Source organism: Trichechus manatus, unplaced genomic scaffold (genome assembly GCF_000243295.1).
Source record: "Trichechus manatus latirostris isolate Lorelei unplaced genomic scaffold, TriManLat1.0 scaffold00024, whole genome shotgun sequence".
NCBI lineage: Eukaryota > Metazoa > Chordata > Mammalia > Sirenia > Trichechidae > Trichechus > Trichechus manatus.
In genome coordinates, this window is record NW_004443960.1 from 17137674 (window position 1) to 17148848 (window position 11175).

At 41.5% G+C, this 11175-nt stretch overlaps 1 protein-coding gene across 1 annotated transcript in view; it reads right to left on the minus strand.

Moving 5' to 3' along the window:
• Positions 1-278: 278 nt before the first annotated feature.
• Positions 279-11175, minus strand: part of TMC7 (transmembrane channel like 7) — a 61484-nt gene continuing 50587 nt past the window's right edge. The window contains exons 12-16 of the mRNA XM_004373441.2: positions 9262-9448; positions 7248-7378; positions 4567-4722; positions 2195-2273; positions 279-353 (exon numbers count right to left, since the gene is read on the minus strand). Of these exons, the coding sequence (XP_004373498.2) occupies positions 279-353; positions 2195-2273; positions 4567-4722; positions 7248-7378; positions 9262-9448 (628 nt within the window). The remainder of the gene's footprint in view (positions 354-2194; positions 2274-4566; positions 4723-7247; positions 7379-9261; positions 9449-11175) is intronic.

Consider the following 11175-nt stretch of genomic DNA (forward strand, 5'->3'; position numbering starts at 1 on the left):
CTCAGCAAATTAATTTTCAGGTACAGTCAATGACCTGTCGGTCTATAGGAAAAGACTTGGTTTTTAACCTGCTTTTCTTCTAAGTCACCAGTGCCCTAACATAGGGACAGGGTTATGGAAAACACAGCCCCCACCGCTGCTCATGTGGAGCCCGGGGCAGGAAAACCTGAAGTCTAGAAAATACATATTAAAATTCTGTTCAAAACTCAGGTGGGCTTTGAAAATTTGGCAGAGTCGCTAGGTCAGCTTATAAGCAAAACACATCAGCATCTTCGGCATCAGTCTAGTTGGTTCCTCATATCCTTTTGGGCTTCTGTTAGTTTCTGGATTAGATAACGCTTGTCACGACTTTCCTAAAAAAAGAAACAAGTTGGAAAATACATTCACTATGTTTGGAAGCAAAGAGCATTCTTTTCCACCTAGTAAATTACCTATTAGACTTGGGGTTAAGGATTCTAACCGCTGGACTTTTTATCGTAAGAGTCCAAACGGGTTTGCCTCTTTCGCCCTTGTTTCCCACAACTCCTTCTCCACTCAGCAACTGATGATCTTTTAAAAATGTACATCAAGAATGGGAGAAAATATTTGGGAACCATATATCTGATAAGGGTTTAATGTACAGAAGGTTAAAAAAAAAAAAAAAACCCTACAACTCAACAACAAAAAAAAACCCAATGTAAAAATAAGCAAACGACTTGAATTGACATTTCACCAAAGAAGATATAGAAATGGCCAATGAGCTACATGAAAAGATGTTAAACAATGAGTTATTTAGGGAAATGTAAATCAAAACCACAATGAGATACCACTTCACCCCCATTAGGATGGCTATGATCGGAAAAATGGAAAATAACAATTGTTGGCAAGGACGTAGGGAAACTGAAACTCTTGCCCATTGCGGGTGGGATTTTAAAATGGTACAGCCACTGTGGAAAACAGTGTGGTGGTTCCTCAAAAAGTTAAACATAGAATTACCATATGATCCAGCAATGCCACTCCTAGGTATATATCCAGAAGAACTGAAAGCAGGAACACAAACAGATACTTGTACATCAATGTTCACTGCAGCACTATTCACAATGGCCAAGAGGTGGAAACAACCCAAGTGTCCATCAACAGATGAATGGATAAATAAAATGTGGTATATATATGCAATGGAATATTATTCAGCCACAGAGAGAAATGAAGCCCTGGTACATGCTACAACATGGGTGAACCTTGAAAATATTATGATGAGTAAAATAAGTCAGTCATAAAAGGACAAATATTGCATGACGCCACTTATATGAAATATCTTGGAAGGCAAAAGCATAGAGATCACAGTTCATTAGTGGTTACCAGGGCTGGGTGGGAGGCGGAATGAGGAGGTATTGCTTAAAGGGCACTGGGTTTCTATTAAGGGTGAGGAAAAACATTGGTAACAAAGGTGATAGCTATGCAACAAGGTGAATGTAATTAATGTCATTCACTTGTACATCTAAAAATGGTTGAAAGAGCATATGTTTTGTTATATATATTTCACCATAATAAAATTTTTTTTTAAGTAAATAAAGTGTGAGGTATCAATTCAAACCTTCCAGTGGTTTCCCTCACACTCAGAGTGAAATCCAAACTTCTTACCAGAGCCCTCATACTATGGCCCAGCTGATATTCCAATACCATCTTGCCTCATTCACCCACCGCCAGCCACTCTACCCTTCCTCTCATCCCTCATCCCTTCAGCCCCTTCTCTTGCTGCACCGTCTGCTTGTTACTCTCATCCCGAGACCTCCAGCAACCAGCTCCTCCTCATCACTCATGTCCCAGCCCAAATGTCACCTCTGCAAAGAGGCCTTCCCTGGCCACCTACCTACAGTAGCAGATGGCCCACTTGTCACTCTAACCACCTTGATTTTATTATCATCACAGCAATGGTTATTACTGGGATTGATCTTATTTCTTTATTACACCAATGGATCCCAGCACCCAGCACAGTACGGGGTGCACAGTTTCCCCAATATATATATATATTGAAGGAATGGATGAGTCAGCAAATGAGTGAATGAAACTGGGGAGGGCCTGAAGGCAGCGTTTTGGGGAGGTGGTAATGGGAGAGCCTCAGTAATTTCATCCCCTCCCTGGAAAAAGTGCCACTTTCCCTACAGCTTCCTGGGCAAATGCCCCCTGCCCTGATCCCTTGACCTTACTCCCTTACCAGGGACAGCTGCTCTCGGAGCTGGTCAACCACCTGCTTATGTGCTCCGGCCAGGGCGATGAAGTAGAACATGATGAGGCTGCAGCACAAGGCGGAGAGGTCAGCAGTGAGTTTGCATCACTTGGATGCCAGCAGAAAAACAACCCAACACATTTTGCCTGAAACAATTTTTTAGAAGAAAAAAGAAAGCCCTCACTTCCCCCAAGCAGAAAGCATCAGAAATAGCCAATATTGTCTTGCCTCTCTCCCCCTCATTCACCCACCAATTTTTTTGGCCAAATTTTTATTTGGCAGTGGCAACAGAGTCTGATTTATGCCTCGCTTTCTAAGTTAATGCTACAAGTTGTTGCTGCTCCCCTGGCACATGCAAAAGGGTAGGGAGAGAGGAGGAGAGAGTCCAGAAAGTCAGCTCAGTGTGTCAGTAACTGGCAGTGGAAGATCACTGTGAACCATCTCTGGCCTCAATTTCCTCATCTGTAAAGTGTGGGTAAATACAGTTAAACCCAGCAATAGCAAGGCTCGGTATCCATAAGACAATTTTGGGTAAAAGTAGCAACCAGGAATTGGCTCCTGCCTTCGGTCCAGCCCCAGATCTCAAATGGAAGATAGCTGAAGTTATTATCTTTGGGGAAGAGGGGCAAGTGGAGTGGAGGGCAAGCCCCCAGGAAAACAGCAGGTGGCCTCCTTTAATAAAGGGGAGGTGGTTTCCTGTGTCCCCAGGATTCTACTTGTCCAATCTCCCAGATGGTACTGATGAAATGAGGACCAAGCAACCAGGAGAGTCCTGGAATCACCAACATCAGTGACACTCTCCTGGAAGTCCCTGCTAGCTACAGGACAAGAATGGTCCCCAAACATATTGAAGTCAGATCAGGTAATCACCACCAGGTGGTGCCAGCCAAACTAAAGCTGGAGTGAGCTGACGGGGATGGAGCAGCTGGATCCCTGGATCCTTGGAATTCCAGGCTGGCTAGTTGCACAGTTTCCCCAAGTGGTTTTATTAATCTCGCTAAAAAGTATCCTGTGTTTTACATTTGAATTTTTTTTCCCATTCCTGCATTATGGTGAGGTTTTACTGTAATAATGTCTATATCATCATAGCATAATTGTGATGGTTTCATGAGTTAATAACACATTTAAGGAGTTTAGAGCAACACCCAGCACATAGTAAGCACTCAATCCACGTTTGTGATTAGTGTTATTATAACAGATCCCTGGGTGGCGCGAACGGTTAAGCACTCAACTAGTAGCCAGAAGGTTGGTGGTTTGAACTCACTAGAAGTGTCTTGGAAAAAGGGCCTGCCAATCTGCTTCCGAAAGGGGTGACATGGCCTTGAAAACCCAATGGAGCAGTTCTACTCTGCACACACAGGGTGGCCATGAGTCGGAATCTACTCGATGGCAACCAACAACATTATTGTAACACTCAAAATGACTCACTGTGTACAGCAAAGATCCCAGTGACCCTCATATACAAACCCAAACTAAACTCACTGCCGTCGAGGCAATTCCACCTCATAGCAACCCTGCAGGACAGAGTAGAACCGCCCTACAGGATTTTCAAGGCTGTAAATCTTTACAGAAGCAGACTGCCACATCTTTCTCCCACACGGCAGCTAATTAGTTCAAACCACAGTTCATAGGAAACCTGTCAGTTATTGGGTCAGCACTTTTCATATGTTACCACATTTTTCCCCACAACCCTATGAGGTATGCACCATTCTTTATCCTCATTTTCCAGGTAAGGACACTGAGAGAATATGTGACAGCCCAAGCCCACACAGCTTATAAGTGACAGAGCTTAGATTCAAGCCCATGCTCCTAATCCAGTGCTCTTCTCCTGCCCAGTTAATCAGTCCCTTTTTACAAAAGGCTAGAGATTTTGTGAACAATTAGTAATATTAATAATAAACAAACCAAAAAAAAAAAACCCAGTTGCCCTTGAGTTGATTCAGACTAACGGTGACTCCATGGGTTTCAGAGTAGAACTGTGCTCCATAGGGTTTTCAATGGCTGTGATCTTTTGCAAGCACATCGCCAGGCCTTTGTTCCAAGGCACCTCTGGGTGGACTCAGACCTGTCAATTAGCAGCCGAGCACATTAATCGTTTGCACCACCCAGTAATAATGTTTATTGGCTTCTTATAAGCCAGGCAATGGGCTAATTGCCTTACACATGTGATCTTACTGAATCTGCTCAACGGCCCTTTCAGAGAGCCACTACTATTATGAAGTCTATTTACAGACAGGAAAGTGAGGCTCAGAGAGGTTCAGTGATGCAGCAAGTGTAATAGTGGTTCTCATTGCCCAGTGGAGAGGAGCTCGCATGCTCTAGTGGGAAATACCCGCTGGGTCCAGGTGGTTTTGACTCACCAGATGATCATGAAGAAAGGCACTGCAAAGGCCTCTGACGTGACACTGTGGATCAGGGACTGCAGCGAGCTGGGGAAGGTGCTCACCGTCTTGGGGATGACGTCCCAGGTGGTGTTGAAGTTAGTGAATGGCCCACAGGCTTTGGAGGATGGGATGCTGCCAGGACACAGACCAATGCGCTCAGGGTACGCAGATGGCACTGGCTAAGCCTCCCTCCTCTGCACGACCAGAACACTTTGCCAGCGGTGGCCTAGAGGAACCACCTGACCACGTGAGCCTCCTGGAGTATTCTGGTCAAAAATGTCTCCCCTGGACTTCATCAGGTCTCTAGAACCAACTACCAGTGTATGGGGAACTCAAGGGATAGAGGAACAAGTTAAATGACACCGTAAGGAAGTCATCAGACAAATCCAGGATGTGGAGATTCTGTTCTCCAATCTCTTAATTTGGAGATGAGGAAACTGGACTGAACTCTTCGAAAATAAATCAAAGATTAAAACAGACTAAAGAGATACACCAATCAAAAGCAATGGGGAATCTTGAAGGATCTTCATTAAAAAAAAAAAGTTAGACTACTCTGGGACAAATGGAGAAATTTCAAAAGGGCAGGATGTTGAGTGATATTATTTATTAATTACCTTGGGTGTGATCATGTTATTGTGGATACATATGACGGAGAATGTCCTTATTCTTAGGAGTTGCATGCTCAAGTATTTAGGGAAGAAATGTCATGGTACCTGAAACTTAATTTCAAATGGTTCCTCACACATAAAAAAAGTATACAAAGAAAGATAAAAACCATGTGGCGAAACGTTAATAATTGGGACATCTTGTTGAAGCGTATATAAGTGTTCACTGTTGCTATTTTTCATCTTTCCAATGGATTTGAAACTTTTCAAAATAAAAAGTAGGGAAAAATTATAATTAAAAAAAAAAGAAAAGAAAAGAAAACTAAGGCCTAAAAAGAATTGCCTAAATTCACACCACAAAGATTTGTGTATAAGATTTTCCATTGTAGCCCTATTTGTGGGGATAAAAATAAATCCCTAGAAACAACCTAAATGTTTCTTAAGGAAATGAGTGAATAATTCACGGTTCATTCATACAATGGAATGATAAAGAGTCACTGAGAGGAGAAGAGAGAAAGAGGCAGACAGATAGACATGAGATGACTGTGTCTCTGAGGGGAACTCAGTAGCTGAGACATAGGATTAGAAAATGAATCTTCACCATACACTCTTCTATATCTTTTGAATTTTGTGCCATATGAATGTATTTCTTATTTAAAAAATTACAATTAAAATATATTTTAAAAAGTTGAAACAGTTCTATATGTACTGGCATGGAAAAAGGTACAAAGCATAAAATTAAGTGAAAAGAAACAAGTTGTCAAACAGAATTACATTGTTATCCCATATGTGTTTTTAAACTACAGATATATTTTGCATAATGAGTTTCTGAAAGTTTTCATAAGAAAATGTTAATGTTATCTCTAGAGAGTAGGATTAAGAGGTGAAGATAAGGGGTAATTTTCCCTCCTCAGTTTACACCCTTTGAGTTGGAATCAACTCCACGGCAACGGGTTTGGTCTGGTTTTTTTGGGTATACCATTTGAGGAAGCCCTGGTGGCATAGTGGTTAAGAGCTATGGCTGCTAACCAAAAGAATGGCAGTTTGAATCCACCAGGCGCTCCTTGGAAACCCTATGGGACAGTTCCTATGAGTTGGAATTGACTCGATGGCAATGGGTTTGGTTTTTATACCATTTGATTTTTTTTATATAACACATACTACTAAAACAATAAAAAAATACATAGAATCATATTCGTTAGAAAAAAAATCTGAGAGAGGGATTCAAAGCTCCAAGCTTTTAACTTTAAAGATGAGGAAATGGAGTTTCGTGAGTGTGTACATCAAGAGTTGGCAAATTATGGCCCACAGGCCAAATCTGGCCCTCCATCTGTTTTTATAAATAAAGTTTTATTGTAATACGGCCACGCCCACTCATTTACATATTATCTATCATTGGAATTTGAACCCTCAACTTCTGATCCTTAGTCTAGAGCCTTTTCTGCTCTTTCCAAATTCCACACTAGACCCTAAATTCCGTGTGCCTCATCTTAATCGTCTTTATATCCTAGCACCTAGCACAGTACTTGGCACATAACAAAAAAAACAAACCCACTGCCAGCAAGTCAGTTCCGACTCATAGCAACCTTACTGGCACATAGAAGGCATTTAATAATCGTCTGATGGGTACAAAATTCTCTCAACCAAACTGGCAGGACTATGGGTGACTTCCTGCTTCTTTCTGCTTTTTCCTATACTCCAAATCTTCTACGATAACCGTGTATTACTCTGATAATCAAAAACAAAGAAACAATCCAAAAGGGGACTAGAAAGGAAGTCCTAGGAAAAAGGAGTAGGGTAGGACAGACCCAACTCACAAAAAATGATGGCAGCACTATAAGACCAAGTTCCAGAAGGGAACCAAGACATTTCAGTGTCTAGAAGGAGATTCTAAAATAAAAGTGTGTCTGGTGAAGCCAGGAGTGACCGGTCTTACCTCTGTGGGTAGAATGATGTGAGGAAAACCAATAAAGAATGCAAAGAACGCTTTAACGTAAACAAGGGACATGTCAAGAAGTAAAGAAAGGTTCTAGAACACAAAGTTGTGTTTACCTTGCCATGCTGATTGTTAGCGGTATTATGGCCAAACACAGCCCAATCAACAACACCAACAGGAAGAAGAAATTAGAATTGGATGCTCGGAACTGCCTCGGAGAGGGTCTGCAGGTATAAATAAGGCTCATCTAAGGGGGAGAAAAAGAGAGAAGAAATCAAGAGCAATGAGCAGAGCTTCCAAGAGGATCTGAGTATACTCATGCATTATAGGTGAGAACGTAAATTGGTACAACCTTTCTAGAGGGTAGCCCAGCAATAGAGATCAAAATGAGAAATGCCTAACCCAGACCTCAACTTTGGGGAATTCCTCCTGAGGAAACAATAGGAAAAATGGGCCAAAATATATGTACACGGATATTTACTCCTGCAGTTTTTGATAACAGAATAATTGGAAGCAATCAATAGGGTGATTGCTAGCTATCAATAGGATATTTATTAAAGGTAAAGTTACATCCATACAGTGTAACATGAAGTAGCCCTTAGGAAGGATGAGAGCTTTATGTACTCAAGTGGCACTGTGAAATGAAAAGGGTAGATTTTGTAACTACGGAACGATTCCATTTAAGTTAAAAAAATAGCGTTTATTTTTTTATAGGGGTTTAAATAGATATAAAATAGATCTACAATAGCACACAGCAAATTCAGAGATTTTACTTGAATTTTTTTTATAAGCATATATACTTTTCGTTAGGAGCCCTGGTAGCACAGTAGTTAAAGCACTTGGCTGCTAACTGAAAGGTTGACAGTTTGAACCCACCAGCTGCTCTTAGGGAGAAGGATGTGGCAGTTTGCTACCGTTAAGATTATAGCCTTGGAAACCCTATGGAGCAGTTCTACTCAGACCTGTAGGGTCCCTATGAGTCGGAATCAACTCCACGGCAATGGATTTTTTTTTGTACTTTTCACAAACCCTATTTTAATGCAAATAATGCGCATCTTTTACGTTTGTTTGCCAACCGTGTCCTCCCTCTCATGAGGTATTGTCACACGCACTGCTATGCCATTTTTTTTTTTTTTACATGTTGTTGTAAAAGAAAAAATTAGCAGAGTATACTTACAAAAATACCTCGAGGGGGGAGGGTGCGGCTGGCAAACACTTAGAAGGTGTACGTTATTTGCGTAAAAATATGGGTGTATTAAAAACGAATATTTCCATTGAGGGAAAAAAAGACTTGAAGGAAATATCAAGGGGGAGGGGAAAATGGGTATAGAAACAGGTGCAAAATTTCTCCTTAATATTTAAAAAGCAATGTTACTCGGAATAAGCATCAAACTCTTCTGATGTCACCAGTAGCCAGACTGACTTGAGGGCAGAGGACACAAAGTATTAATGGGCCACTTCGTGGGTCAGTTCACCCGGTAAGCACTTATTTAGGCACACTGCCTAGGGCCCATGAGCTGTTCAAAGGCCTACACAAATGACCAAACCAAAAACCAAACCCATTGCCGTTGAGTCAATTCCAACTCATAGCAACCCTGGAGGATACAGAAGAACTGCCCCATGGTGTTTCCAAGGCTGTGATCTTTATGGAGGCAGACTGCCACATCTTTCTCCAGTGGAGTGGCTGGCGAGTTCGAACCGCTGACCTTTCAGTTAGCAGCTGAGGGCTCCTTACACAAATGAAGACTTGAAAATAATCGTACTGGCTTCAAAGTCCAAACAAAAAACAGTAAAATCAAAATTAATAAATATTGTGTTAAATATCACCAAAACGCACCACTGGCAACTGATGGACTATGACTCAACTCTTAGACAGTTGCATATAAACACAACATTTAAATCACAGGAACAAGACAATTCTTAAGAAAACTCTCAAAATTATAAAAATGCCCAAATCCATTCAAAGCCATTTTTCCAGAATAAAAACATGTATTAAGTAAGGGATGATATGAGTGTAAGTCTGATACATCTGATGGGATGTGGGGTGGGCTCCAAACATAGGAGTGCCTAACACCTCAGAAGGTCAAGAATGGTGCAGGGTATCAGTCCCCCACCCCCGCCTCCCCTTACCTCTTTCACATAAAAGATGATAATGAATTTCATGGTTGCGATTGCAGGGATAAGAGGGGAGAAAAAGGCTCCGATCCAGCAAATGGTTTGCCCATAAACAATCCCCAGAACATTATCGGGAATGGCAAATTCCTGCTGCCCCCAGCACTGAATCACCTTCCACGAGGAACAGTAGGTCACCAGGAGCCTGGAAACAAACAGGAAAACTGCTCACCGGGACTGTCAGGGTCTGCTAAAGCCCCAGAACCAAGTCCACAAAATCAGGGCCATTTTTTTGCATCTTCCTCAGGGAAACTGGTTAGTCGGGCATCTTAAAGATGCATCATACTGTGAATTCTGGAATCATTCAGACCAGGGCCCTAGTCTTGGTTCTACAACTTACTGGCTAAATAAATTAGACACATTCCTTGACCAATCTGAGCCTCATTTTTCTCATCTGGAATGTGGGTGGATTATAATGCAACCTACTTTGAACGGTTGTAGTGGGAATAAGTAAGATGGACAGCCTCTGGGCTCTGGCTTGTCGCTCAGCACAAAAAGTACCATGCACCCACACAGAAAATGGCTTACAAAGACCTATAACCCAGCAGTTCCACTTTCTGCACCCTAGAGGTTTCCTACAAAAACTCTAGGTCCTGGGGCCTAAGATAAACATACCAAGTTGTTCGCCGTAGTTAGCGTTGTCATGTATTAGCAAAGATACTGCAAACAACCTAAATGTCCACCAGTAGGGGCCATGGGTAAGTGGAATATTACACAGTCCTTAAAATGAATGAGGAAAAGTCATGTGTCCCGACATGGAAGGTTGTTCATGATATTTTGTTTGTATGAGAAAAAACAGAGAAAGGCACGCTGCACACCAGTGTGCATTTATGTGATTCCATTTATGAGAGGAAAACACTTCCAACCAAACTGTGCATTTGCTTACACATGTATTTATGGAAATTCATGGTTTTTTTTTTTTTTTTAAGGATGGCTAGATCTACCCCAAAGTGTTAACGATGGCTACCTCTGAGGAGTGGAGTGGGACTGTGGGATTAGGTGGTTAGGTAACAAAAGAGACCTCTCTCTCTTCTCCAGACTTCTGTATTTATTTAACGTCTGAATATTTTAAATTTTTTAACAAGCACATATTCATCACATACTTGTATCACTTTTAAAAAGAACTATTCCATTTTTAATGCTTATTTTTAAAGACTTACTGGATCTCTGGCATAACCCACTGCCAATGAATCAATTCTGACTCCTAGCAAGAGACCCGGGTATATGTGGGTAAAAAAGTTATAAAGTGAACAGTTTCATTTAAGACTCAAGGGGCTGCTGAGAATAATAATAATAATAATAATGATAGACACGATGGTGACAGTGAACATTTTGTTTAGTGCTTACTATGTGCCACGGGGCAATGGTGGTTCCATGCGGGAGACCCATGGAATCATCGATTCCCAGCCAATGCACCTCATGCGCAGCCACCACCTGTCAGTGGATGCTTGTGTGTTGCTGTGATGCTGAGCAGATTTCAGCAAAGCTGCCAGACTAAAACAGACTAGGAAGAAAGGCCTGGCAACCTAATTCTGAAAATCAGTCAATGAAAACCCTATGGATCACAAGAGTCTGATCTGTAATCAATCATGGGCATGGTGCAGGACCGGGAAGCATTTTGTTCCCTTGTACATGGGGTCAACATGAGTCAGGGGCTGACTCCACAGGAGCTAAAAACATGTGCCAGTAAGTGTTCTTAGTACTTTATCTGCATTATCTCATTTAATCCTCACAATCTCATTAAATGATTAATCCTCCCATTTAATCCTATGAGTTAGGTACTACTACTACCACCATCCACATTTGTGTCTGTGTGTGTGTCTGGCTTCTTATTTTATTGTACTTTAAGTGAAAGTTTACAATTCAAGTTAG